The following is a 27,589-nucleotide window of genomic DNA, read 5'->3' on the forward strand; positions in this document are numbered from 1 at the left end:
TCCTGTCAGCACATGATGGTCATGTCACCTATCCAGCTGCCCACAACACCAGAGGGTTCGGTAGTCACTGGCCTTTTTTCCCCTGCGTGCTACAGATTGGGAATCATAGAATCACAGAATGGTTAGCAAGGACCTTAAGATCATCCAGTTCCAACCCCCTGCCATGGGCAGGGACACCTCCCACTAAACCATGTCACCCAATACTTCATCCTGCTTGAACACCGCCAGGGGTGGAGCATTCATGACTTTCTTGGGCAACCCATTCCTGTGCCTCACCACCCTTACAGTAAAGAACTTCCTCCTTACATCCAATCTAAACTTCCCCTATTCAAGGGCTGTTCCTGCACTGAGGATGATTCTGTTCCCTGGAGAGGACACTGCCGTGGGCTCAGCGTCATCCAGCTCAGAAGGGGGAAGCTGAATTGCTCCATCCTAGCTCAGGTGTTACCCAGCTGCATCCTCTGCCCCAGTAGCCAGGCTTCATCTCTAAGGCAGGGTGCAGAAGGTCTCTCTCTGTTTTGCTTTCTTCCTTCCTCTTTGCCACATCTTCCCTTGGCTTTCCTGTCCCTGGAAAGTCCAGGAGTGACGGGAAGCAAATGCTGCCCATTGCTACTCGCAGCTCTTCCCATGGGGCTACTAAGGAAGGTTCTTTGAGTGCTTGTGCCCTACCAGACATGATAATGGGCTCTGGAGTTACTGATTTAACTGCCTTGCTGAGGGACCTGGGATACAGTCATGTCTCTCTCTGTGCCACACTTTGCACTATATAGAGAGAGTTTATTATGTTATATATAGTTATATATAGTTAATATATATATGGCAGTTTACCTAACTGCTTTGAAATCTTCCCGGAAGGAACTGCATATGGAAATACAGCCCCTGCTCATCATGCTTGCAGTACCATTCTCGTTGCTTCACTGACATTACTCCTTCCTTCCCCTCAGGGTTGTCCCCGGTTTCCTTAGATAGAAAGGTAGTTTACTCACCACACGCCTTTTGTGTTGCATGATTCAACTTCTGGTGTGTGAAAAAGGGGCAACCACGTAGGAAATGTGATCTTTACAGACAGGAGGGGATTCCCTCTGCTGCGGTGCTTCCTACAGGAGAAACTGGTAAGAATTCCGAGTGAGCATGGCTCACAGGGGCTTCACGAGGAGAGCAGAGGGACAAAATTCAGCTGGCACAGGGTGCCCAGAGAAGCTGTGGCTGCCCCATCCCTGGCAGTGTTCAAGGCCAGGTTGGACACAGGGGCTTGGAGCATCCTGCTCTAGTGGAAGGGGTCCCTGCCTGTGGCAGGGGTTGGAACTGGGTGAGCTTTAGGGTCCCTTCCAACACAGACCAATCTGGGATTCTATGATTATCTGGGTGCAGAAAGGCCAGAACTAACTTGTGGAGCCAAAAATCAGCGAGGACTTTGCATGGCTCTGCTGGTGCTCTCTCCATTCTCCCCACAGATAGTCCTTTACTGTCTTGATGGACAAATTCACACATCGCTTAGCCAGACTCTGTCAGGAACTGGAGAAGCATTTCCTTTCCACAAGTGTGGGGTTGTGATTAGACCCCAGGGGTGTCTGCCCTTCACAAGCCTCTGTAATCTGATTTAAACACCTTGTGCTTCACGTGGCAGATCTGCTGTAGAGCATTAACTGCTGGGACATTTCCCCTGGGCAGCAGGTGAAATGTTCATCTCTGATCCTGCGTTCAGTGCTTTGGGTCATTTGCAAATGTTAACAGAGCTGAATTTACATTGGAGATCTTCTGTAGCAGACACGGAGCAGCTTGGCGATGGAGAGAGAATTACCCATGGGCTTTATTTTAGCTTGTCCGAGAAGACTAGAAATGGAAAAAAGACCTCACCTTCATCTCCAGGGGGTGTCCATAGGGATCAGCAGCATTTAAAATCACTGGGAGCTTTGGAGCTCAGCAGGGTTGAAGAGCTCACACCTCGGCTTGAGCTCTGCAGAACTGCTTCCCCTGGGTGTCCTGCAAGGAAATGTTCTTTCTGAAGGTTTGCAATAGTTTCTCTCTGGTAAGATGCCTCTATTCCTCAGTGGAACTTTCAAAGTCAGTATTTGGGATGAAATGGCCATTTTTATTGTTTTAAGTGCATGGGGCACATGCAGTTGTTGGTGATTGAGCCTTTCCTTAGGTCAGCACCTCTCCTGAAGGACTTCTGAGTCCTTCCACCCCAGGACAGTGAAGGACAAGAGCCGCTCAGAGGAACCAGTGTAGTTTATAACAGGTTCTCCCAGTTTCCCTCCCAAGCCAAGGAACTGAGCTACGTCTGTGCTGTTTACCCGGATATGTCCAAAAGAATTACCTGTATAAAGAACCCATTCTCCTGCCAGTGCCTGTCTCTCCTAGAGATGAAAGCACTTGTGTTAGCTATCGTCACTAAAATGCTTGTGTGCCTTCACTGTCCTTTCCTTCCTCTGACCCTGCTCTGAATTCCCTCTCTCCAGCTCTTTGCCTCCAGCACTGTCCATGCTATCAGTTTGTCACCTTTGCTGTTTCAGAGAGCCACTGGGATCTGAGCTGGGTTCAAACAGCACCTCAGCACTTGAACTAGGGGACAATTCTGCTCCTTTTGGCTGCCAGCTGATGCCTTGAAGCATGAGATATGATGGCTTTGATGCTAACATGTGGCACGACAGAGGTTACTCGCAATATTTAACTCATGGAGCAAAGAAGGGTGGAAAAACTGTGGCAGTGTCTGATGCAGCAGCTGCTGTGACTCACGGGGGGATTCCACATGGGAATGACTGAGCAGACACAGGAGGAAGGCCTTGCAGAGGGATGAAAGAGCAGAGAAAAAGATGAAACACTTCCACAAGGGCAACAAAGCAACTGGGAAAGCAGCCTGTGCCTTCAGGGTATTCCTGTGAATGGAAAGAGTACTCTGCTCCATGTGCTTTGCTCAAGCGTGCAAACCGTGTGTAACATCAGAGCAGTCACAAACACCATGGTAAGAGAGCACTGCCCTGAGAAATGGCTACACATGGGTTTGGGAATTGTGGGTGACCAGGAAACATGGATGTGCACGATGGTGTCAGGTGGGATCTGCTCATGGAGAGGGTGGCACGAGCACCTGCTCACTACATGCATACATGGCACTGTGTGCACCCCGGGGTGTGAGCACACGCTGTGTGTTCCCTGTGCAACCTGCCCACATGGCATTCCCGGGAATACCTCCTACAAGCCCGGGCACAGTTATGCTCAGTGTGAGTGAGGAGCCAGCACTCTTCTGGCTGTGCTGTGCTGGCAGTCCGAGCCCGGGGCTGCAGGAGGAAATCCCACCATTTTCCAAAGAAACCAGGAAAAGGGAGCTCTTGCTTCCCAGGGCTGCCATGGAGGTGAGACAGCCCCGTTGTGGGGAAGCACTCTAGTCCCGTGGTCTGCCTCTGGTCACTGTGAGTCACAGCTTTCCGTTGTGGGAAGTCACAACTTCTCACATGGCTTTGCCATGGTACCAGCTCCCCAGAGCCACCCGCCTGGCTCCTGCACCCACTGCCGCACCAAGCAGCATGCATGGAGCAGATGTTGCAGCACTGCTTGCTGAGTCCCAGCCACTGGGACCTGGGCCCCGTGGGCCTTGGGAGCCCCAGCTCCGACCAGGAGCACTCTGGGGGGAATTCTTCCCTCTCCAGGGGAACGAGTGGTGAATGGGGGCTTTGCCTGCTCCTGCCTACCACCACCTTTTGTAAGGACCGTTTCCAGTGTGACTGGTAAGGTTGGCTCGCCCTGCAGGTACCCAGCACCTTCCAGGGCGACTTTACAGCTCCATCACCCCCATCTCCTAACCCCGGTACCAATTCCAATTCCCAGTCCCTCCTGCCCCGCCTGCCCAGGCCCCGCCCCTGGCCCCGCCCCTCCGGGCGGGCTCCCCCTAGCGCCAGAGGCCGCTCCCGCACCGCCCTACGCCTTCATGCAAATGAGCGTGTGGCGACGGGTGCTGATTGGCTGCAGCGCGCAGCGTTGGCGCCGCCCTTGACCGGGAGTGCCGGCGGTGGCGGGTGTCTGCAGGCAGGTGAACCTGACCGGGCCGCCGCTGCCCGGGCCCGCTCCGGCGCCATGACCGTCACCCGGCTGGACCAGGGGCAGCGCCACCGGCCGAGGATGGCCTTCCTGAAAAAGGTGAGGGCTGGGCAGCACCTCGGGGGCTGCATCCGGGGGGGGGGCCATGCGGTGCCCCCTGCTCCGGGCCGGGGGGAACCCCGGTGTTCACAGTGCCCCGCCTGGGCACGGCTCCCCGCGGCCCCGGTGGGTGTGCGAGGGGACAGCACCGGCCCCGGGGCTCTGGGGACACGACCTGTTGCAAAGCCCTGGTGCTCCGGGGTTCAGGCTGGGGTCTGGGGAGGCAAGGTGTGAACTGGAGGAAATAAAGCCATAATGTCATTTAGTTTTGTGGCTTAGCCTCGGCTGAGTTGTTTTCCTGACACGTTTCCTCCTTATCCCATCCTTTCCCCCACCCAAAGACACTCAAAACTGCATTGTTTCCCAGGGGAAGCCCCATCACCTGCAGCGCAGGGCCCTTCGGCTTGGTCCAGCATTCCCGAGCCTTGCAGCTGATGTGCATCCGGTTTTTGGGCTGTATCGTGGCCAACTCATTTCCCACTTCTTCAGAAGCACTGGAAGGAGTGGGCTGGTGTTTGCCCACGCTCTGGGCTCGGATGTGTAATTTGTAAAGCAGTTGGTGTTTTTCCATAGGGTTCATTCAAAAGCGAAGCCAGTTTTAGTCCAACCGGCATCAGCACTGCTGAGCTTCCCTTCCACCCACCTCCTGCCTGTGGCTTATCCTGCTCAGTGGAATTAACTGAATTCCCAGTGACAAGGACAGCCGGTGGCTGTCGGAGTTGTAGCTGCCTCTTCTGCAGCACCCATGAGCCAGGGGGGAAGGTTCAGGCTATTTGGTGCTAAGGCACGATCCTAGCGATACAAGCACTGCGCTCTTCATGGTGGGGGAGGTAAAGGAGGTGTTTTGTTCGGTGCTGTGCCTTTGAAGGTGCTGTGTGCTTTGGGAAACAACCCCAGCAGCAGTCGTTGCAGTCTTTGCAATGCGCCCCGAGTTCCTCAGGTGGGAAGAGCTGGTAAAACACGGGGAATTCCTCCTAGGCAGCATGCACGGCACCCAGTGTGAGCAGCGAGAGGCTTGGGTCCTTCTGGTGCTCAGACTGTGCTTAGCGCTGGGAAGGGAAGCTCTGGGCTGGCCACAGAAAGGTTTTAGCTCTCATCTCTGCTTTCATTCCTCCTCTGGTTTTCCAGACCTTAGGGAAGCTGTGTATGGATCTGCTGTTCCGTGGCAGCATGGGCTACCACATCCTTAAATACAGAGCACCTTTACTGGTTGCCTATGGAGGGAGCTGAGGATGCTCAGCGTCCGTCCAGCGAGCACCTCAGATCCACGAGGAGCTAATATCCTAGAGAGAAGCTTTCTTAGCTGCTGAAGGCTGTGCTCCAGCTTCGCCAGCAGCTGGCCCATCGCCGTAGCCATGGGTTGGCTCCAGCACACGGAGGGGTTCCTGCTGTGCTGTCTCCTTGTGCTGCCTCTCCAGCTGTGGGGACAGGAAGGGGGTTTGCTTCAGGGATGATGGGCAGTGCTGGGTATGTGCTGCGAGGTCGCTCTGTGTGGCATGGGCTGGATGCAGAGCTTCATGGCTGACCCATGGGGGGGAATCAGAGAGCCCCCTCTAAGGCCCAGCAATGCCTTCTAGTCCATGAAATATGCACGACTAACACTTAGGTTGGTTTACTCTGTTTTTCCTCTCTCCTAAGCTGTCTTCCTAGGAAGAACATTGGCTCAGAAGCCTGTTGAAGCAGGGAGGAAGGCTCTGAAATGCATTTGGGCTGTATGCACATGGCCACATGCTGGCAGAGCTCAAATCAGCCCAACCTCTTGGTGCTGGTGTCTGCCTCAGCAGTCAGGATCCGGCCTGTTGGGCATCAGCTGGTGGAGCAGGGCTGTGCTCCCCAGTGGCTCTGTTTCAGTACAATCTGTGTGCTTCTCGCTGTGCTCTGAGGGCTGCACATGACTCACAGCTCGTGGGTAGGGCTGATGGATGCCGCTTGCCTTTTTCCTCTGCATCCTCCCTATGCTGGTCCCTGATGGCAGCCCCGCAGCCGGGCAGGGATGAGTGGGGTCTGCAGCGTGTCTGGGGGCTTCTCCAGCCTGGCTTCAGTCTCCCCAGGCTTCTCTGTTTCAGCATTAGTGTGACACTGACTTTAAAACCAGCTGAAAATCAATCTTTACTGTCAAGCCCAGAGCGCGTCCTGTCACTACAGGCTTAAACCCTCACTGAGCTTGGCAAGACTTGGGCTCCAAGTCACTGTGGTGCCTGTGAAGACAATACCCTCCATTATGTGTGAGTGTCATCAAGTCACCCTCGTTAAATCCTCTAATCCTTGTTAAAATCTACAGCCTGGCCCCAAATGAATGTGCAGAGAAACAGAATTGGTCCTGTTGGACCGGCTTTGATTTAGTATCGAATAGTAGCAGAAGACAAAAAGAGCATCATCCACAAAGCCAGGTCATCTAAAATGAGGAGATGAGGAGCATACTCCAACTCCAGCTGTCTTAGTGGAGCATCCCAAGTGCAAGCAGGAGGCTGCTGTGCCTTTGGGATGCTGCCAATACGAAGTCAAATGTAAGAGGAGGAAAATACCTTTGAAAACCTTCATATTTAGAAATAAAAGGTAATTTGGAACCAGAAACAGAAGAATTCTCACCCTGAGGGTGAGACTCATCCTTCTTAACATGATCTGTTAAAAACAAGTCATCAGCATCCCTCAGGGCTTCCTGATGGGATGGAGGATGCTGCCAGACAGGGGGAGGAGTTGCTCTGGATGGTGTGTCTGCCCTGTCCCAGAGGGGCTGAGCTTTGCTGCCCACAGACAGGGCCGAGTTGTACTGCATATGTTCTTGGTGCATGGTGCAGCGTCTATAAGTGCACAGGTGGGGTATTTGTGCAATAGGAGCACAGCTTGATTTCTTCTTCCTTAGTGCCCCAGCAAGCAGCCCTCTGCACCAGAGAAGAACATTTATGGGTAGCAGAGATTCCTTTCTCATAGCTCAGCTCTCATGGAGTGGTTATATCCTGTCCCTCGTCTGCTGACCCTGTGCTTGTGTCTCCTATAGGAGGGGGAAATGGCACTGAGAGTCAGTGTGACAGCTGGCAAGGTTTGGAGGTGACACCTGTAATGGCAAGGGGAGGTTGGGAGAAGACTGTGGCCATTGCATCCGTTCCTGTATAACACCACTGCACATTACTCTGGGGTGCTGCCCAGAGCTGGGATGGTCCTGGGCCTTCTGTAAGACATCCCATCTGCTTCCTGCTTCACAGATCGAAGCTCTTATGATGGAGATGCAGAATCCAGACACAGGAATCAAGACGCAGATGCAGAGGGTGATGGTCATCACCATCCCACATGCTGTGGCAGGTAAGAGCTGCACCAGGGGAAGGGACCAGGCAGTCCATCAAAGAAAGGCTGTGTGAGGACCCTGTGGCCACTCCAGGGTTACCACTGCCTGGATGCATACTGGTTATAGCCCAGTAAACACTTGCTGTCCATCCTTTGAGCCATGCCTGCTCCCTTTACCTCATTCTCGCTCCTGTCTCATTTCACTCCTACCTCTTTGAATCAGAGACACACAAAGAGTGATAATCACACCCTTTTAGCTGTCTCCTGTGAGTTTAACTCAAGTAACCTTGCTTTCCTTTAGCACAGAGCTGAGTAGGTGCTTCAGCCTCCAGACCTGTCATAATCCCAGTGAGGCTGAATCAAATCAGGATAAATATGAAGATCCAACTGAAACAGGCAGCCTGGAGTCAGGCTGAAAGAGGGTGCTTCAGAAAGGAGCAATAGACAGTTAGTCTCCCCTGTAAAGTTTTCTGCTAGTAATAGTTCTCCTTCAGCACACAGGAAAAGAACAAAACACTCAGCCCACTTCTCTGCCTGTAAATGACAGCTTTTCCTCCTTCAGGCAGGCAGGGAGCTGTGCTGCGTCACTTGTATGGCATTACAGCAGCTCTTAGCACAGCCTCCTTTCACAGGGCATTATCACCTCTGCTTCCCTGTTCTCCAGCCCTTGTGAGGGGTAGGTACTCAGAGATGCTGTAGCAAAGTTCCCTCCTTTTACTCTGGTCTTTCTGCAGCCCTTTAGAACACAAAGGACAAAATCTCTCCCTGAAAGCAGTGATTTTGCTCCAGGTGACTCCGGATACAACTTGGCCAGATAGATTCTATTATCCCTGGCTGTCAGTGAATAGTTAAGGCAGCACTGCAGAGAAGCTTCCTCTGCACTGAAGATGATGTGCCACCTCGAATAAGAGCAGGGAACAAGCAGTTCTGATGTCTGACCAGTGTAAAACACCGCTTCCTGAAAGTCCATGGCTGGATGATGTGGAGGGAAGGTGCCCGTTGATGCTCATCCTCTTTGTGTGCTGTCTGCTTCTGTCTGGTTCCTCAACCAGAATTGCTGCAAGTTCCTTCTTGCATAACTCCTGAATTGCAGTCAACTTCTCATAGGCAAGGGAGTTCCAGTCTCTTGGCATGGTGCTTATCACTCTAAATGATGATGGTTTTAGTGCTGTGCAAGCTGTGTGTGTATATATATAATAAACATATATATATGTAGATATTGGCCTCTGGGTGTTGCAAAACAGTGCTTCATGTTTAGTGAGGGGGTGGTGAAGACACCAGAGCAATGAACACAGACCCACTGAAGAGAGTTTGTCTCTTCATGTGCAGGAAGCCAAGGGGTTAAATTCAGTGCGGGGGAAATGGCTCACAACAGAAAACACCAAGTTAAATGTGCACCTTTAGGGGAAAGTGCTTGCAGAGAGCTCTGTCTAGAAATGAGGGATGAGATAATCCTTTAATTTCATCTATTTCAGGAAGCAGGCGGCAGGATAAGAGCCCTGAGCCCTTATTAGAAAGTTAAGTCAATGTCAAGAAAGGCCAACACCTCGGTCTGCAATCCTGGGGGATGTTTGGAGAAAAAGCCCAATAACTGATGGGGGAATAGTGCACTTCTGCACTGTTTAAATGGAAGGAGGGTGCTGGAGGCTTGGGTCTGACTGGTCACACTGCAGCAAAAGAACTGGGGAAGTGAACGGAGAATCTTTGCTATGTCCTTTTACCACTACAGCTTGTCTCTGAGCCTTGGGCATCCCTTCTGCTCTGACAGTCGTGTCCCTTAAAGGATTCCCCAGGGCCTGTTGCTGTTCTCGTATTCAGAGTGGGACAGGACCGTGCTCTGTGAATCTGGAGACACTGCAGTGAATCTTTCAAGACAAGATGGTTCAGACAAGGGGCACTTCACCTGCCCTGGGTGCGGAAGCTGTTGAGTTGCTTATGTCCTTTCTAAGCCAGTGCTGAAGGTTGAAGTGTTGTTGCTCAGGCCACAGTGTGCCTCCGCACACTCATCCTCAGCTCACTGCCTGCCTTGGGCTTCTTCTCCCAGGGACTGATGCCTGCTTGGGCAGGAGAAAGCCTGGATGGCAGCAGGGCCAGTGAGAGCAGTGCATTTTATCTCTGCTCTTTATGACTTCTCCTGTATGGTGCATTTGAAAGCATGTTTGCAAGAAGGGGTCAGTGGGACCCAGAGCACAGGGAGAGGTGAGGACTGCAGGGATCACTCATGATTTAAGCAGCTGACATGTTCTTTGCTTTGCAGGTAATGACATACTGCAGTGGATTCTGCAGCGCTTGCAGGTCACTCAGGAAGGTGGGTAGAAATGGAAAACTTGAGGCTTGGAGCTTTAAAACTTGAAGGTCTCCATAGACAAAACCTCTCAGATGAATTCCTCCCTGCCCAGTAGCGGCTCACTTTTAGGTTCCAGTGCAGTGTCCCTGTGCAATCCAAACGTCTGCCTTCTCCCTTTGCAGAGGCACTCCACCTGGGGGACCTGTTTGTCAAATATGGATACATCTACCCTCTTCAGGAGCCAAAGAACCTCACTCTTAAGACAGATGGAAGCCTCTACAGGTTTCAAGTGAGTTGCATCTTCTGTAAAGTCTTAGTCCTGAGGCCATGCTGTGTAGCCATGCTTGCTGTCCAGTATGCAGGCAGAAGGGATCCACAGAGCAGCCTCAGGCCAGTTCCATATGTCAGACTATGGTTTATAGGGAAACTCTTGATAGTTCCTTTAACTAAATCGGTGTATTTGTTCTACTTCAGAATAGCTGCGCTTTCTTCCAAATGTGTGCTCCCTTCCAGCTCTTAAAGTAGCAAATGGATTTCCTGGTTGGAAACAGAACGATCTGGGGAGACTGAATGCTGAATATACAAAAAGCACAGTAACAACAGGATGTTATCAATGTTCATGGTTGGACTGTTCCCACTACGATGGGAAATTGGGGTACCCTTGGTACTTTGAATGAGGAGTCTGGTTCCCACATGGTGCCAAATCAGGCTCCAGCATCTCAGTGCTCAGGCGGCAGCGGGAGGTTGGCCACGTGAACCTGTTGCAGGGCAGGAGTGGGCTGACATTGGCAGTCTGCTGGGCTTGGTTCTGCTGTGTCTGGTACCACTGAGCTGACACGCAGCGACAGAGCTGAAGCTCTGAGTGTAGCAGAGGAGAGCTGTCCTCTCCCTCGGTGGTGCTGCTAATGAAAGCCTTGTTTTCCTGCAGACCCCTTATTTCTGGCCTGCGCAGAGGTGGCCTGCAGATGACACAGACTATGGTAAGTGACAGCACTGCGTGGTTAGGAGGTGCAGTGCAAGCACACAGCCCTGCACTGTGTTTGCTGTTCATCTCTGTGCTGTGTGTCTATGTGCTATGGCCTTCCCTTGCATTTTCTTTCATACTCTTTCATGAGTGATTCCCAGTACTTTGAATTGAGGGAACACTCTGGATGTGACCACCTTGTGTGGCCTTGATGAGAGAAAATGCTTAAGCTTCTCTTACGTTCCACTGAGCTCCATCAGACTGGAACCTGTCTGAAATACTCTGCTGGGCAGAGGAGATTTTAAACACAAGGTTAGATTTCCTGAGTAGTTAAGTGTATTCCTGGATCTGAGCCCAAGACTTCCTGTCGATTTGGATCAAGTCCTGCCTTCGGAGATGGCTCTTTCTTTGTATAATGCCCAGTGGCTTCCAGTGTCTCCTGATGGCATTTTCCATATCAGTCACTTGTTGCCTTTATAATGCTTTTTATTATAGGTCTGGTCATGAAACTTGGTTTGCTCATGCGGGCTGTGCAGCTCACAGGCTGATAGGTTTGTACCGGGGTTGTCCTCTGTGGCTTTTATCTACACATGCTGTAGATCTTCTGGGGAAATAGAAAAGCCCAGTTTAGTTTCATAGAATCATAGAATAGTTAGGGTTGGAAAGGACCTTAAGATCATCAAGTTCCAACCCCCCTGCCATGGGCAGGGACACCTCGCTCTAAACCATATCCCCCAAGGCCTCGTCCAACCTGGCCTTGAACACTGCCAAGGATGGAGCATTCACAACCTCCCTGGGCAACCCATTCCAGTGCCTCACCACCCTAACAGGAAAGAATTTCCTCCTTATATCCATATGGGATGCTTTCAATAGAACTTGGAGCAAAACACTGGCTGGTGGTGGGAGAACTTGGAGGTCTAACTGTGAAGAACCTCAGCATTTAAACGTTTGGTCCAATATCCTTTGACCTGTGAGACCGAGTTCCCAAAAGAGGGGTGATGCTGACAGAGGCACAACCAGCCCAGTCTGTGTCACTGCCTCCTGAAGCAGCAGTGACAAAGTGGTGCCCCATCCCTGGCAGTGCTCAAGGCCAGGTTGGACACAGGGGCTTGGAGCAAGCTGCTCCAGTGGAAGGTGTCCCTGCCCATGGCAGGGGTTGGAACTGGATGAGCTTTAAGGTCCCTTCCAACCCAAACCATTCCATGATTGTATGAAAACACCAGGTTAATTTTTCTTCAGTGAGCTTTTGTGAGCTTGGAGCTCCTGCCTGGGAAGGTTCTGTAACAGACAGAGATTCCTGTGTTTGCCATGGGGGTGAATTCCTTATTCTTGGACTTGATGCTCTAACTGACTGCTTATTGCTTCTTCCTCCTCAGCAATTTACCTGGCAAAGAAGAACATTAAGAGGAAAGGTGTTCTGGAAGAATATGAAAAGGTGAGGACAAGTTGCACTTGGTCCATTGCAAGCCCCTCTGTTGTAATGGACGGAGCATGGCAAAAAATGACCTCTTCAATCGCACGAGGGGTTTCTCCATCAGTGCCAAAAGCCAACATCTTGAACGTGAAAAGTCACTGGCACAGGAAAACACTCTGAATCGATGGTGATTGTATCAGGGTAATGGCTCTTTGCAGTGGTATTCCTGAACTGTTGCAACTCATGTAATTCCATGCAGAACACTCCGGATTTCTTGGCTCCGCCGCCAGCCTGGCCTAGCTGAGTGATGGAGAGTCAAGAAAAGCCTTCCATGGAGCTCCTGGTGCACAATTATCACACTCACTGCTGCTTTGGTTTTATTCCAGGAACATTACAACATGCTCAACCAGAAAATAAACTACAAGTGGGATTTTGTCATCATGCAGGCCAAGGAGCAGTATAAGTGAGTTGACTCACGTTCCCTTGCTTGCATCGCTGGGGAGGGTGTGGGGCAGCAGAGCTCCCCTGGCTCGGTACACAGATAAACTGCAGTCTGAAAGCATCGACTGCAGCTTTAAAACAACCTGCAGGTGACCCTCAGGACTGTAAAATAAACCTGCCTTTATGTCAGCCTGGGGCTCCTTTGTGTAACAGAGAAGCCTTATTCACCTCACGCTCTGTGAGTGAAGAATTGGGTGCCCACTTGCACAGCTTCATCCTCTGCACCCCTGTTTCTCTCCTGGCCCACCAAAGCCATGCAATCAATGTGGTTGTGAGAGCATGGGCAGAAATGGGTCCTTCCCTGTGACACGTGCTCATGCCTCTTTGCAAATGGCTTTTGCACTGATCAAGTGTGCAGGGGGAGGTTTAGACTTTGCACCTAATGTGAAGAAGCCAGGGTCTGATGCTGCAGCGTTTGAGCCCTTGCTAGAGATGGCTTCTTTTACCTTGGGGCTGTCCCTGAGCATGTGTGGCTCAGGCTCAGGAGCTGATCCTGCTTCAGTCATTGCTTGCATGTGTGTCACAGCTGAAGTGAATGGCCTCAACCAAGAAGCACTGAATGTTCCCAGCAGGGATTTATGGAGAAGACTCTGATGCAGACTTGGGCACCAGCCAAAATGACTTGGTTTTAGAAGCTGAATCCTTCACATTCCCAGCAGTCAGTGAACGTGAGATGGGGATTACTCCTTTGGAGACAGCACCTTTCCTGCTGCTGTAGGCTCCTTTTACCTTGTTTTACCTCCCTGCACGGCAGCGCTGCCTCTGCTGCTCAGCACTGTTTCGGCTGGGATGGGAGCCAAGTCCTCCGAGTACAGCTCATCAGATAGCTGTCTCATTAGACACCAAACTGTTGTTCTTGTAAAGTGAGGTCAGGCTCGGGCTAAGAGATGCCAAATGCACTTTTAGAGTTAGATACCAACACTGAACGGGCAGAGGAAACATGTCTGAGGCTGTTTGATGGTGATGCTGGGGCAGACTGGTGCAGAGCAGCCTGCATCCACCCTGCTAACCACAGCAGGCTGGCCACATGCAAACAGCCTTTTGGGAATTCTCCTTTGCCCATGTGAAATCCCAAATCGTGCCCAGGACTTTTCTGGGAAAGAATTAGTTGATGCAAACCCAAACCATGCTCAGTGCCTCTTGTGTTTAATAGAGGAGGTGATTTGGGTTTTAGTGCCTGGGAACGCTGCTTGGTACCATTTCCAAATAACTCCTGTGAGAAATGGCCCCCTTTACAGGGATGAGACATGTCTGGGATGCATCCCTGCACGGCAGCCACCAGATACTGCCCAGGGACATCAGGCATGGATAAACATGAGGCAGCAAGGCTGACCGCAAGTAGTGGGTTGTTAGCATAAGGCTACCCAAGGGCTGTCTGTTTAATCCAAAGAGGATGTGTGGGCTCCCAGCTGAGCTCAGCAAGATGATGGCTTCCCAAAAGCTGTAGTCATGTGTGGCCATGTGAGCAGCATGATCTGCACTCCAGAATGAGCTGGGGTAGGAGGTGCTCAGGAGGCTCCATCGCAGCGTTGTGTAGTCAGGCTGGGAGCCATGAGGCAGGGGACAGTGGAGGTTTTGCTCTTTTCTCATCCCACTCATTTTAAGAGAGCAAAATCAATGCATTCCTATAGAGTAAATCCTGTTGTTGGCTTTGCAGGGCAGGGAAGGAGCGGAAGAAGGTGGACAGATATGCCCTGGACTGCCAGGAGAGAGCCTACTGGCTTGTGAACCGAACTCCTGTAAGTAGAGCATCGTGGTGCTTTGATGCCTCAATGGTTCCCTCCTGCAGCCACTGGGGACAAGCTGAGGGTATGGCCATGGGTTCAGCCTGGGCCACCAGTCCACACCACCGTCCTCTTGCTTGCTGTCTAAGGTGCAGCTCCAGGAGGGCAGCATTCCCAGATTCAGGGTGCACAGCCCCTCCATGGATGCTGCCGGTGGCCAGGAGCTGCTGTCAGCAGAGCCCTTTGGGCCTCGGGGGTCTCCTCATGCATTTGTGTGAACCCCAGACCTCAACACAAATGACTTACAAAGCCATTGGTGCTCTCATCCCCAACAGCCCGGCATGCTGGATGTCCTGGAGTACGGATTAGACCGTGTGACGGATCCCAATGAAAACAAGGTAAACCAGGTGAGGCAGGACTTTGGTTTTCACACCTATGGACTTGGCAGGACCCAGACAGCATCCCTGTGATTGTGTTTTGGGGCCCTGCAGGCTGGGTGAGTCAGCTCTGCTGTGGCAGCCCAGCAGGCCAGAGGTTGGAGCCGTCTCATTGTCCAGGGTGTGGTGCCCTCAAAATAGCCTTTGGCAGCTCCTTTAGGCTTGAAAATACTTTGTGAGCTCTTGCCACACCACTTGGTGTGAGAGCTTAGCTGCAGGATGTGTTTTCTGTGCTGCTGAAACTGAATTCAGGAACCCTCTGTCTCCAGGTGCTCGTGGCTGCCTCTATTAGTGCTGGATGAGCTGTGTGGGGTGTAAAGGATCAGTGAGAAGATCAGGTTTAAATAAAGGGACAGAATACCTCCAGAAAGGGTGATGTGTGGCAGAAAGATGGAGAAGTTGGGGTGGTGGGTAGGAGACACAGACACTGCCTAAAAATGCATATTGTTTAGTGAGAGCACAAACAGAATTGATGAACTGATGCTGTAACTGGTTCAGAGTCCCCAGCAAGACAAATGCGGGCGGTGGATGAGGAGCTGGAGCTGCTCTTCTCTTTCTCCATCAGTCCTCTTAAGTGATCCCGTATTTGTGCCCTTAATGGTGTTCATTTGGCAGCGCAGTCAAAGCCTCTCTCAGCAATGAAATGCAAATGTGGCTCTGATCACACTCACTGGATTCCCACAACTCATTTTCCTAACAGCCTTTAAACATCCCAGCAGCCAGAGGCAGGGTAATTGCTTTGGCCAAGTGTGTCCGGTTGCTATAGAGACTGGAAATGAGCAAAGTGTAGGCTTGGGGTGGATTTTGTTTTTCCTCGCTGTGAGTAGCTGCTGCTGAAAGCCCTTTATTTGTAGGAGGAAAGGAGTGGTGGGAAGGGAGAGGGATGCAGGAGGAGCAGCCAGCATCTCGCCCACGGTTCTGCAGCTCACGTGGAAGGAGGGTTTAGGTTTGCAAACGGTCTGCTTGGGGGCACAGGGGAAGTGAGCTGAGGGATGGCTGTGCTGCTCCCACCCTGCACGGGAATCAGTTCCCTCTGTCAATAGAGACTCCGAGAAGAGATGAGCCAAGCAGCAAGTGACAGGAGAAGAGGAACCGGCCTCAAGCTGCACCAGGGCAGGGTTAGCTGGAGCTGAGGAGCAATTCCTGCCCCAGAGGGTGCTCAGGCATTGGAACAGGCCGCCCAGGGCAGGGCTGCAGGCACCGGCCCTGCAAGTGTTCACACACTATGGAGACGAGGCCTCAGTGCCATGGGTTAGTGGTGACCTTGGCAGGGCTGGGGGACGGTTGGGCTGGATGAGCTTAAAGGGCTTTTCCAACCCAGTTGATTCCATAATTCAAAGGACACAGGCTCAGGGAGGCTTCACTCCTTGCAGCTGGTCTCTGAGCAGAACGGGGAAGTTTCTTCTTGCTCCTCTTGCTGCTGTTGAAAGAGCAACTGCCAGACACAAGGCAGCCAGAAGCTCACATAGAGACAGCCTTGGAGCAGCTGCTCTCACAAACCCTGTGGCTCAGCAGCCTCTGGGGAGCAGAAGGGACAGCCCAAGCTCCTCAGGTAGATGCTGAGCTGCACTGTGCTCTGCTGGCCATATCCTACCCCTGCTGAAGGCAGTGCAGAGTTTAGTGATGTTTCCTGTGGACCCTGTTGCTGGCTCTGATGTAGGTGAAAAGATGAGAGCATAAAGTGCATGAATCCATTTGATTTGCATCTCTGTTCCTGCTCAATCCAGCTTCATTTTGTTGGCCAGTTAATTGTGTTCTATCTTGGCAGCTGAGAAAGAAAGAATTTGTGGTGATAATGAATTCCTGACATCAGAATGACTTCTGTGAAGCTGCTATTGGCATGAGCATCTCCTTCACTTGCCTCAGACCCTCTGGTGGGCTGCTCCCTCCCTAATTGATAGAATCCTCCGGGGATAAACAGGCGCTCATACTCTTTTGAAGGGGCTCTTTCCACTGACCCATGGGCACCCCTCGTGGTTATAATGAGTTAGGAGCTGTAGTTGGGCAGGAGGAGTAAGGCAGAAGTACCCGGCCATGGAACAGGTAATTAAGGGATGCTTTAGCCTTTCATTACCCAGGTCTCAGACTCATGATCGAGCCTCATTGCTTAGAGAGTTACCAGGCAACTGCCAGAGCCCATTGATTCGCCTGCAGGTACACACTCAGCTTGTGCTGCCTTCTGTAAGCACAGAGTCTGTGTGGAAGGTGCTTTGGCTTAGCCAAAAATCACTGTGCTGGATTCAGGGATGGCTGAATGAAATTGGCTTAATGTAATGCAGTAAATGAGGCACAGAGCATCATAGTCATTGCTGCCCTTTCATTTCATTAGTTCCTCTCCATTTGGCTGCCTGGTGGATGCATCACTTCTGCTGCATGCACTGCATCTTTTCAGGTAGCAGGGTCAGAAGCAGGGACACAGGACAGGGGAAACCCAGGATGTGTGGATGAACCTGGGCACATGGGCTGTTAGAGGTTTAGCTCCAGCTGTTGGGCTGGAAGCACCAGCACAGTGGAGATGCATCCTGAGATGACCTTATGCCAGAGTTGGAATCTACCTCTGGCCTACGGGGCTCTCAGCTGACTGCATGTAGGGAAAGGTCCATGTCTGTGTGTGCAGGAACAGAGCTGTGTGCATGGAGTGCAGGTGTGATTTGCAGTGCCCTGCTCCAAAACAAGCTCTGGAGAACATTGACCTGTGCTTGCTCTTCACTCCATCTGGGCACACACACACACAGAAGCTGTTCAGCTGCTCATGGCCTCTGTAAGCACTGAACTGGCCAGACAATGCCAAACCAGAGTGACCACTGTCTCCACAATGTGGTCAGGAGGACCCACACTGAGAGCAGAGGAGCGAATGGTTAGCTGGAAATCAGCAGATATCCCAGCTCTCATGGCTTCATCCATGTGGATCAGCTCCAGACCTGGAGCTCTGGGGCAGGTCCTGGCTGGCTCCCATCTAAGCCCTGCAGCCCTATGTGCATGGGGAGTACTCAGCTGCCGGCAGTGGGGCGCGATGGGGCCGTGCAGGGTGTCCCAGTGCTGCTGTGTGTTCAGGAGGAGGGTGTTTAACAGCACCCAGCGCTCACCCCACACAGACCAAGGCCTTTCACTAACTGCCATTTGATTTGCAGCCTGCAGGGCTGGGAGCTCATCCATGGTAATTACAACAAGTCACTTGCTCAGGGCATTGCAACATTCATCTCATCATAAGGAATTGCTCCTTTGTTCCTAATGTGATTTCTGTCCAGATGAAGGAGGGTGGCACAGGGCACTTGGGCATTGCTGCTGTCGGTGGCATGGGGAAGGGTGGTGAGGATGGGGACACCTGGCAGTGTTCAACAGGACACGGGGAGGCTTCAGGGACACTTGTATCAGCAACAAAGCTGGGAACTGGTCATGGGAATGCTGTGGGATAAAGGGACCTCATAGCAGCCTTCCAGTATCTGAAGGGGGCATATAGGGATGCTGGGGATGGACTCTTCATTAGGGACTGTAGTGATAGGACAAGGGGTAATGGGTTAAAACTTAAACAGGGGAAGTTTAGATTTGATATAAGGAGGAAATTCTTTCCTGTTAGGGTGGTGAGGCACTGGAATGGGTTGCCCAGGGAGGTTGTGAATGCTCCATCCCTGGCAGTGTTCAAGGCCAGGTTGGACGAGGCCTTGGGTGATATGGTTTAGTGTGAGGTGTCCCTGCCCATGGCAGGGGGGTTGGAACTTGATGATCTTAAGGTCCTTTCCAACCCAAACTATTCTATGATTCTATGAAATGAACTGTGTGCAGCTCCAGGGTGAAGCTGCTGAGATGCTTCCCGGTGACTGTGGATTTGGGAGCGGAAGGGCTGAGCACAGCCAGTACCTGCAGCCTCCAATCCCCTCCCACCCTGGAGCCCAAAGCCCCCTGGTTTCCCAGGACCGGCTATCCCAAGGGCTGACTTTACACAGGCTGTGGCAGGAGGGGATCCTTGGTGTAGGATGTGCTTAAAATAAGTAATCTCTCCTTGTTTGCAGACATGGCATTAGCTTTGATTTTAACTTACCCACATATAATTTCCCTGTTGTGATGGCATTTTAATTCATGCCTTTCTTGCTCTATGTAACATTTAACTTCCTGTGTTCTCTTTCTCTTTCCCACCAGCTGTTTGTCTCCTGTGTGTGTGGTGTGCTGCCTGCCTCTGAGGCCCCTGTAGAAGATAACACAGCTTTACTACCATGAGAGCTGCCTTCAAGCCACTATTCCAGCACCCACCTTTCCTCACCCCTCTGCACCAGGCCTGTCCAAGGCTCCACTTCAGAATATAGAGGAGGAAATGAGGGGCCTTTTAAAACCATCTGATGATGTTAACGTGTTCATTTTCCTAAAGTACATGCCCTGCTGACACTGAAATTCCATCAAATGGGACAGTTCAGCTGTAAATATGATGGAGCCTGGTTCATCTCTTGGGTTCCCCAAGGAGTTAGTGAACTCCTATTGTGCAGGAAATAGCTGCCCTGAAACAGAAACTTAAGTTCTCTAAAGAGGACACTTGTAGGGCAGTAAATGCACTGAATTCCTCTGCACAGGCAGGTGTTTTCTGGTCTGTTTTGGTTTTTTTTTCCTTCCATTTCTACATCCATCTGAAACAATGCTGATGCTTTTGAAATGGGGGGAAGAAATAGTGTCTGTGTGTAAGCTGGCCTTAGCATGGGTGCAGCTGAGAGCAGAGAAGGGTGAAAAGCTGTTCCTTAGTCCATGTGTCCTCCCAGTACACTCTGAACCAGCCAGGGAGGCTGTTCAGCCTTGTGACCAGAGATCCTGTGGGCCTTTTATCCCCCTTGATGTGTCAGCCCTTACCCTCTCATGTTCACATAGTTGTTGTGCGTGGCCAGCAGAGCATCACTGCTGGTGCAGGCACTGTTTGTCCCTGCTGGGGCTGTGTGCACTGCAGTCATTCAGAGCTGGTCATGCTATTGCCAGCAGAAGCAGCTTCCTGTCCTTGCAATGCCACAGTGAGGATTTCTGTCAGCACTACAGTGGCCAGGCTGGGTTTGTGTTGGGATCGGACGTGCTGGCTTCATAGTAGTGCTGTACTGGTTTGATCTGCTGCATATCTGCCTCCTGCTGCTGCAGTGGTGAGTGTGCCCTCCCAAGCCAGCTGGGCTTCAGCAGAACGTGCAGGTTGTTCTTCCATAGAAGGGTTTCTCCCTCCTGAGCAGGGCCAGTGACAATGGTTAAATACAGAAGCAGTGTCCCCATGAAGCTCCCCTCAGAGCAGCCCTGGGAGGGTAAAGTAGGGGCAGGTCAGGGTGCAGGTTCTCTTGTGTGGAGAAGGGAGAAGCAGGCAGCCTGTGGCATTCAATACCTGATGCTTCATCCCTCATCACTCACAAACTGCCCTTCACCAGGGCTCTCTGTAGACCCCTGTCTTCTGCAGGGTTTGCTTGACAGAATAATGCTGGGATGCAGCTCTTGCTGGCTAGAACAGGAGATAAAGAACTGAAACACTCTGTAAGCCTTTAAAGGCTTGCTGGGAGCATCCCTGACTTTGTCTTTCCTTCTGCCTCTCACAAAGTAACAGTGCTTCAAAGGCAGCTGCGTGCATAAACACCCTGCAGTTAATTTCTTGCCTTCAATTGCTTGCTCATTTGTGGATGACATGTAACACAGTCTGAGTTATTCACATCACAACGTAAACACCCTCTGCACAGCACACAGTGCTTCTGAGGCTTTTAATTGTGCTGTTTATATTTTGCAATGTGTTGGTTCCTGTCTCCTTTAGCTAATATTGAATGATCTAATCTGTGTCTCATAAATGCATCTCTTTTAGCTCCATTAGAATAACCCCGTAATTGAAGGCATGCAGGCAGCGATGGAAGCAGCAATGCTGAACAGTAAATACAGCTGATGGAGTGATTTACGGTGTGTGGATGCTCTTAGCTTTGATGAGACCCTGATTAGCTGAGCTGCTGCCTTTGAGTTTAATTGTAATGAGAATTAATTGGAGAGCAACAGTGGCTTCGTGTCTGAAAGCAGGGAGGTGGAGGCACCCATCCCAACTGAATGGTTTTGTTTCTTTTGCAGAAAAAAACCCACGATGCCTATAGGAGAGAGGTGAGTTTTCCTCCTTTCACTTGCCGGTGCTCATCTCACATCAGTGGTGCAAGAGGGGCCCTATCAGGATGTTTGCTGCCTCTGCACCTCCCACTGCAGGCAGTGATGGGAAGGCTCAGCCAAGGACAGACACCAGGGCTCAAACCCAATCGATCACAATTAGTGGTGGGGAAGTCTTAGGAGATGCATCCAGTGGCGCCAGCATAGAGACAGCCAAGGATCAATGGTAATTACACGCTAAATCATCCAGAGCCATTGTAGGTGCCTGGAATAGTAGCTATTATCCAATTTTCATATAGCATGGGGAGTGCTTTTTAATTACTTGCACATTGCAAAATGCTTTTCTGACATTTGCGATGAGCTCAGTGAAAACAGGCATTTACTGAGATAGTTTAGGGATTCCCTGATTCCTTGGTTGCCCAGTAATTAGGGAAGGAGCAGTTCCCATTGTAGTTTGCCTCACTACCTGGGAGAGGACATGGTTGAAGGTTCAGATAGAGACAGCCTTGTCTTCACATCTCTGTGCTCCTAACCATGGATGTGTCTGATCTCTCTCAGATCATGTACTATCAGCAGGCCATCATGAAGACCAGAGTGAAATCTTCGGTCTCTCTTGGAGGGTAAGTCCTGATTTCCCTCTGTCCACACAGTAATTAGTCTGCAGCACTTATCTCCTAATGAGAAGATGAAGCTGCCTGGTGACTCAGGCAGGGGAATCCATGCGGTGGCCTCACACAGTGTTGTTTGTGCTGTCTGGGCTGTGTTGCCTGTGCCAGGAGGCACAAGGAGAGGAGGGACCAGTCCCAGACAGGATGAAGAGGCTCCCTTGGAGCTAAGGAGAGCTTTGCTGGGAGTGTCTGCAGAGCAGCAGCAGCCTCTCAGTTGAGATTCTCTCTGAATCAAGAGATGTTCACACTGGTTGGGGCTGGGTCATGCTTGAGACCTCTGCAGTGTGGAGAGGCAGCTGTGTGGAGGCTGCCCTGGGAGGATGCAGGGTGAGTAACCAGCAGGAACACACTGACCCTCCTGTCCCTGGTCCCCAACCCTCTGGATTCAGCCCCAGTGAGCGTCATGGTGATGCTCACCAGAAGACAACAAAGCTGGGGATGGTTATTCTGTATTCTGAAGGAACCTACACTTCTGCATGAACATCCAAGCAATGAACTGGCAATCTCTCTTCTCAGTGCCTCAGTCTTTCCTGATCAGACTCCTGATGAAGCCAATGAAGTGCAAAGTGCCATTGGCCGTAGGGTGTTTGCCACAGGCATTTCTTATCTGCAGCCCTTACATGCTGGCCAGTTGCCCAGAGGTGCAGTCTGTGCACCAGTCTGTTTTACACTGTCATTGCCACCCAGAGGCAAGGCTCATATAGAATCTAAGATAAGCAGGGAGCTCAGGCCTGTTCCCTGGGAGCAGAGTCATGGATGAATGAAATGGAAGGAAGTCTGGGAAGCAGTGCTGTCTTCTGAGAAGCACGACTTGTCAGGCACCAGCATTTCATCTGTCACTGCCTCCCAGCTCTCTTCAAACTCTCCTGCCTCAGTTTTCCAAGCTGTGAGTGGAGCAGGGAATGCCTGGCTGCCTTCCAGGAAGTTTATGATGCTTGACTGTTTGGCAATGGAGCTTTTCACTTATTAGCTCTAGTCCTCTGATGGGATAACGCCTATCGCCTACATCAAAAAATCCTCAGGAAATCTGGGTCTCCAGCTCAGCTGCAGGATTGGGTCCAAATCAAATTGTTGTTGATGAGGATAGGGGCATCAGTGTGCACACATCAGGGCACTGATTGCATTGACTGAGGAGGAGCTGCAAAGCACTCATCATTAAAAGGACAGGGCAATGTTACCTCTGTTGACAGGTTTAGATTTATAGCCTGATTAGCATGTATGGATTGGAGGGAGTTACGCAGGTGCTGAATGCCTTGGCATTTCCAGTGAGAAGATAGGATCAAGCAGGTCTGCACCAAACCTGTGGTGTGCTTTGTGCAGCAGCACTGTATAATGCAGGATGGATGCCAAGGTGCCTGTGAGCAGCAGGCCCTTGACCAGTGCACTCCAGCTTTGAGCACATGAAAGCAGTTTGGCCTGGAAGGAATTTTAAATGCAGAAACCAGATGAGTTTTTAAAGAGTGAAGAAAGGAGAAAGCTGAAATCCCAGCACATCAGGGAAATGGGCTGCAATTACAAGTCTGGCCAACTTCGAAGGTAGGAGAAGTGTTTGTCTGCATCCTGCTGGGACAGAGACACTTCTGCTTTGGGCCAAGCCCACAGAGTCATCTGCAGCGAATGAGCTGTGCTGTAGGTGAGCAGAGGAAGGAGAAGCTGGGATTTGCCCTCAGCATTCCCTAACCAATCCTCGGGCTCCCATGGCTGCAGACAACCCACCTGAGGAAATCCAGTGCTTGCTCTCCCCTTGTGTGGCACTTCCCTCTCTGTGATGTGTGGCACAGGATCTTCAGATACCTCCAGAGGTATCTGTTCATTTGGTTGTGATGGGGCTGGCTGCACTTCTGCCTGCAAATGAACACTTGTTTTGTTGGGTTTACTTGCAGGCTTGTGAAGTACTCGGAGCAGTTCCTCTCCAATGATCCCATCCTGTCTGGGTGTCTCCCCAGCAACCCCTGGATAACAGATGACCCTGAGTTCTGGGATCTCAATGCAAAGCTGTAGGTATTGGTATTCTTTTGCCAGGTTTACATGGACCACTATGCTGAGGGGAACCACTGAATGCATCATGATACCTGGTCTCTGATCATGAGCAGGGGAGCATTCCTTTTCTGACCTAGTTTGGCAATGATAAAGCCATCTCTTGGGAATACTCCTTGCTGAAGTTTGAGCATTACCTTCGTCAAGTGGAGTCTTCCTTAACATTACAGAAATTCCTAAACTGAGGATGGAAGTGTGCACTCAGCCCCTGCTGAGGGTCTGATCCTCCTTTTGGAGGAGCACAGTCCACTTTTACCAGCACAGGAATGGAGTAAGGCCAGTCACACTCAGGTGTAGCACTTGGCTTAGTGTTAAGTGCCAAATGAGATGCTGCCAATGGTGCAGCAATACAGGGTTCAACTGCTGGGCCTTGGTCTTTGCACACACCTCAGGCTGCTTCTTAGGAGAGAGTTGGAGGCACATCCGGGCAGTCCATCCCCTCTCTGAGGTATCCCTTGGTTTTCCCTTCACATAATATTTGCTAATGAGAGATAGGCGTCTCTGGGCTGGAGGCATACAACATGTTATGGTTCTCATTTGAGCCCAGCAATCCTCTTAGAGCGATAATATCCCATTAGACAGCCCCAAAGGATATCTTCACAGAATGCCTTTGTGAGAAGCAAAGCTTTGGGCAACAACCAGTGCCTCCTCCAGAACGGGGCTGAATCAGACCTCCGGCAAAGCTGGGATGTCACTGGGAGAGCAGCATAAACCCGAGTTAAATCCTCATCCCACTGTGTACCAAGTTCTTTAATTACAGCTTACTTAGTGGCCTGACTTCGGGAGCTCATTACAGCATTCAGAGAGTGCCGAGCAGTCCCTTGGCATGCCAGCAAAGGGCACTTTGGTTTTAATTAATCTGCCAATTAGCTGGGATGCATGAACCTGGCGGTGCCTTTGTTTGCAGGGTGGAAATCCCCACCAGGATGCGCGTGGAGCGATGGGCCTTCAATTTCAGTGAGCTGATACGGGACCCCAAAGGTCGGCAGAACTTCCAGCTCTTCCTGAAGAAGGAATTCAGCGGTGGGTCTGCAGTTCCCTGTCGCAGCTGAGACGGGACAGGGCAGTGCAGTGGGTGCTGTGAGTGGAGACAAGGGCGCAAAGTGCCTTTGGAGGCGCTGCCTGTGCAGCCAGTGCGTGCATTACCATCTAGTGGCACAGGACACAAAGTGCAGCCCCTATGCAGGAGGCTGCTCCCAGGCTGGAACGGGCTGAATTCACAAGCCGGGGAAAGAGGTTTTCCTCCTTCAGTCCCAAGGGGGTTTCAAGGTGGCTGTAAGAATTGGAGGGACTGAACTGGGGCCAACACATATTGAGTCGAGCGTTCAGTTTAGGAGTTGATAAATGGGGTTGATTGTGTTTGAGTCAGTCTTGCTCTGAATGCATCCTTGTCACACAGGAGAGAATCTGGGTTTCTGGGAAGCCTGTGAGGATCTCAAGTACGGAGACCAATCCAAGGTCAAAGAGAAAGCAGAAGAGATTTACAAGTGAGTGTGATAATTTTGCATTCTTAAACTCTTTGTAGCTGAGCCCCATCACCTTCTTCCACACCCTGTCATCCTCCAAATGGCTTATTCCTGGGACTTTTCTTTGTAAGCTGTCATCAGATGTGGCTGTCCTACGTCCCCACGTAGGAAAGGAGCTGTTGAAGATGAAAGCATAAGTGTTGTGTTGTTTTATAGTTACTTTTTCTCTGTTCTCTGCTACTACATTGAAGTCTTAGCATGTAATTTGGATAGAGCTGTGGACCAGTAAAGATCTCAGGGCTTCCAGACCCTTTTTGCTTCTAGTGAGCTGAAAGGTCGTTCATGTTGTGTGTTAACAGTGCAAGAGGAAGTGACTGCTCAATCAGGAGATTGACTGTCCAAGATCAGGACTGCAAACTGCAGTGGGCAGCTGAAGGGACTTCTCCTTTCCTGCATAGACAGAGCAATCTCCAGGCATTCTCCAGTTGTTAATGGCACTGCTGATTCTCCTCCTTGCAGGCTCTTCCTGGCTCCAGGAGCAAGGCGCTGGATTAACATTGATGGCACAACAATGGGCATCACTGTCAAAGGCCTCAAGCACCCTCATCGTTATGTTTTAGATGCTGCTCAGACCCACATTTACATGCTGATGAAAAAGGTTTGTTACTTGTTTCCAAAGCCTTGGGGGGATTCCAGTATCCTGGGTTTTTCCATGCCTTTGTGTGCTATAAATTGTCACTTTCAAGTGGCCTTTGTTGGAAAATCCTTTAAATTTGCTGACTGAAGCAAGCACTGGTTCAGACCTTTGTATTTAGCTGCTGCTGCTTCCCTCTAAGGCACTGTGTCCCCAGGGTGGTGGACATCAGGTGTCTGCTAAAGTCCAGCTTTCTAATACCAGCTTGGTACCAGCTCATTCAAAGCCTGAAGAAATCTTTCAGCTTCACTGAAACTATGGTGGATGCTTGTATCCAACTGGATTTCAGCAGTGGATGGGAAAAGTATTGTGATATAACTGCATGAGTTTTGTACCAAGAGCATAACCAGACACCACTGGCCTGGGCTAAGCTCGGTTCAGACCTTTTGGTCTGGCTCTTACCTGAGAAGCTGTATTGTGAAATGGAAAATCCTGGGGATTTTACACCCAGATGAAAGGGTATTGGTTTAAACAGCTACATTTGCCTGCAAGATGCAAAGTCCCTTTGGCTGCTGGGGGAGATGATCCAGTTCCCAGCCTTCCTGGCTCCTGAGCAGCTGTATTTGGTGGTGGTTTTAATAAGGGCGTTTGCAGCCCATAACTACCACTTTGTCTCTTTTTCTCCTAGTAGGACTCCTATGGCCGCTATTTAAAGTCTCCAATATACAAGGAAATGCTGGCCAAGGCTGTTGTGCCACAACGGACTGTCAAAAAAAGGCAAGTGAAATGGGATGTAATTGTGGGGTTTGATTTTCTTGTTGTAGCAAGGGTAGAAAAAGCCTGAGTTGCAGCAAAATTGCTGTGATTTAGATGTTTGCTTAATTAAATAAGATTTTTCACTAAGAAGATGCCTTGCTTTGAGAGGGATGATGCTGTTTGTGAGCCCTTTGGAAGTGGCTTGTGTGCAGCCAGAAATGACATGGTGATTGCTTGGCTGCTTTGTGTGTTGGGTCTGTTTGGAAAGGTTGTGATGGTTGAATTGATCATGGCTCCTTTCCTGGGTGGAAGGAGAGAGCACTGTGTGCTGGGCATGGGAAAACTCCCACCCATGAGGCATTGACTACCACAGGAGACACAAGTCCAGTGCAGGGTCCTCCATGGGATCTGCTCAGCTCTGTCTGGACAAATGCCTTGTGAAGCAGAGGTGACAGGCAGCCACAAAGGGACAGACAGCATCTTACTTGTGAGTTACTATTGGCATGAGGTAGGTGGCCATGAAAGAGGCTTGAAATGGCTTTTTCCCCAGTGAAAATGAAGGTTGTGTAGCAAGTTTAGGCCATTTGAATTCCAGTTAATTCTTTAAGCTGTGCATGTGATGTCAGAGCCAGAGTGGGCACTGTGCTGCTTTCTCTGTTCCTCTTCCACTCATCAACCTAACAAGTGAGAAAGAGGAATCATGGACTTTCACACTATTGTTTCATGTAAAGCCCATTTTCAAGGCAGTGGAAGAACCCCTCCTGCTGACTTGCCTGGGTTTGGTTAGCTTTAGCCTGAGCCACACGTCACAGGGTCGCTGGTTGATCCTGGTGACTACCTTTGCATTGGTCACTGCTTGCTCTGGACACTCAATACTCAGGATCCTGGCTCAGCTAAAGGGTATTAACAGGTTTCCACTGCTGCTGATAATGGCGTTTTTGAAGCAATAGTGGGTGGGTTTTGGTGGTATCACAGACACCAACAACACCCAGACTGGTCCCTGTCTTGATCTTACTGAGGGCACTGGTTAAATTCCACTGATGGCAGTTGTTTGGCTTCCCACTGAGTGTTAGTTATGTGCAAACACAGCGAAAAGAGCAATGTACCAGCCGCCTCCTGGCCCTCGGGTCACTTGGGAGGGCCAGGACCAGGGCTGCTTTTGTGCTTTTAGCAGTTCTGTGGCTGATGAGTCCTT

The 27,589-nt window shown here is 50.8% G+C and overlaps 1 protein-coding gene across 1 annotated transcript in view; it reads left to right on the top strand.

Moving 5' to 3' along the window:
- Positions 1–3,986: 3,986 nt before the first annotated feature.
- The window catches only part of RGS9 (regulator of G protein signaling 9), a 29,747-nt gene continuing 6,144 nt past the window's right edge, over positions 3,987–27,589 (top strand). Inside the window, exons 1-16 of the mRNA XM_061377229.1 lie at positions 3,987–4,134; positions 7,338–7,434; positions 9,674–9,724; positions 9,886–9,992; positions 10,632–10,683; positions 12,044–12,102; positions 12,468–12,544; positions 14,240–14,321; positions 14,642–14,704; positions 20,804–20,833; positions 21,392–21,453; positions 23,385–23,498; positions 24,446–24,561; positions 24,938–25,025; positions 25,524–25,662; positions 26,330–26,415. Of these exons, the coding sequence (XP_061233213.1) occupies positions 4,072–4,134; positions 7,338–7,434; positions 9,674–9,724; positions 9,886–9,992; positions 10,632–10,683; positions 12,044–12,102; positions 12,468–12,544; positions 14,240–14,321; positions 14,642–14,704; positions 20,804–20,833; positions 21,392–21,453; positions 23,385–23,498; positions 24,446–24,561; positions 24,938–25,025; positions 25,524–25,662; positions 26,330–26,415 (1,286 nt within the window). The 5' untranslated portion in view covers positions 3,987–4,071. The remainder of the gene's footprint in view (positions 4,135–7,337; positions 7,435–9,673; positions 9,725–9,885; positions 9,993–10,631; positions 10,684–12,043; positions 12,103–12,467; positions 12,545–14,239; positions 14,322–14,641; positions 14,705–20,803; positions 20,834–21,391; positions 21,454–23,384; positions 23,499–24,445; positions 24,562–24,937; positions 25,026–25,523; positions 25,663–26,329; positions 26,416–27,589) is intronic.

The sequence above is a fragment of the Neopsephotus bourkii genome, unplaced genomic scaffold, assembly GCF_033783945.1.
Source record: "Neopsephotus bourkii isolate Nb327-2 ecotype Australia unplaced genomic scaffold, CSIRO-AGI_Nbou_v1 NB_1749, whole genome shotgun sequence".
In the NCBI taxonomy this organism is placed as follows: domain Eukaryota; kingdom Metazoa; phylum Chordata; class Aves; order Psittaciformes; family Psittacidae; genus Neopsephotus; species Neopsephotus bourkii.